The sequence below is a fragment of the Charadrius vociferus genome, unplaced genomic scaffold, assembly GCF_000708025.1.
Source record: "Charadrius vociferus isolate BGI_N301 unplaced genomic scaffold, ASM70802v2 scaffold355, whole genome shotgun sequence".
Taxonomy (NCBI): domain Eukaryota; kingdom Metazoa; phylum Chordata; class Aves; order Charadriiformes; family Charadriidae; genus Charadrius; species Charadrius vociferus.
This window is the reverse complement of record NW_009648451.1, coordinates 1,365,968-1,367,257: the sequence shown is the minus strand read 5'-3', so window position 1 is coordinate 1,367,257 and position 1,290 is coordinate 1,365,968. Positions and strand designations below refer to the sequence as shown.

Here is a 1,290-nt window from a genome sequence, read left to right as displayed (position 1 = left end):
AAACAAGGTTGGATGCTTTCATTTATTTTGAAAACACAGATGGAAACATGTTACAGGAAAACAAACGTTTGGAAGAATAGCTACTGGCATTTTGTACCTAGAATGAATGCCTGTTTATATTGTTGGAACAGTCAAAACACATGGCAGCTCAGCTACAGGTGGAGAACAACCAGCACCAGTAGCACTCTGAAAACATTTGCTGCAAGCAGTACTCGGTATACTAGTCCAGACATGGTCTCAGTAGAAGATCCTTCCATCAATGTTGTAAATTACTAGCTCTGGTTTTGTTCCCTTCCATGCTTCACATGACTCTCCTGAGCTTTAAAGCTGCTGTCCTCTACAGTGTTCATGTACCTTCTTCCACAGCACCAGGCCACAGATTAAAAGTGGAGTTTGCAGTATCCGAAAGGCTAATTTGTGACTGATGAATTCCTCATGACAGCGTATTTTAGAGAACCTCTCACGACACCTGAGAGGAGCAGGATCACAGCCCAAGCTGGCATACAAAGCCCACAAGAGCTGCAAAGTCTTTTAACATTTCCACTTGTGGCACAACGCAACCAGAGTGTTTTGGTCTTTCCAGGGAGACCCATCTCTTAGTGGTTAAGTAGTAGTGTTTAAGGGAGGTAACTTGAACTACTGGGATTAAGGCATACCTTCCCAGTGTATTCAGAGGTTTTAATATATTTTTTTTTATGGATATTAACATTGCAGCAGCTGGTTATTATGAGCTTTAGTATGTATCATGACCTTCTTGTTTTGGTGTGAACTAAACTGTAAGAATACCCGAGAAAGATCTCATGGGGAAAGAACTCTGCTTTCTTCTAGGTTTCTACAGCAGAGAGGGCATTTTCACACTTCTCAAGCAAGGGCTGCTGTTAGCAGACTTGCAAATGTCTTCTCCACTTGGCCATCACGTTTCTTCTCTAAAGAAAAGTGTTGTTAATCTGAAATTGTATTCAAAAGCTATTGCAACTTAGGTAGTAATTGACATGTGATCACGCAGTGTCTGCTAACGGGACAGAAACCACTTTTTTTCCAGTAGACGGTTCATTGCACTCGAGAAGGCTAATTTAAATACGATTTGAACCGCCCGCAGGCAGACCACCACCACGCCGGGCGGCCGTCACTTGTACCGTTACACACGAACCCCCCACCTCCGACCCAGAGGTCTGAGGAATTAAGGGCCTTTCAAACCAAACACCAAAACCAGCGGGGGACGCTGCGGGCTGGAGCGGCCGCGCCACCCGCTCTGTGGCGGCGGCCAACCGCAGCGGCACGGAGCCCTCT

General features: G+C 45.4%; 1 protein-coding gene across 1 annotated transcript in view; it reads left to right on the top strand.

Moving 5' to 3' along the window:
* Positions 1–231: 231 nt before the first annotated feature.
* PSMC1 (proteasome (prosome, macropain) 26S subunit, ATPase, 1) overlaps positions 232–1,290 on the top strand; it is a 10,265-nt gene continuing 9,206 nt past the window's right edge. Inside the window, 1 exon segment of the mRNA XM_009885607.1 lies at positions 232–264. Within this exon segment, the coding sequence (XP_009883909.1) occupies positions 232–264 (33 nt within the window).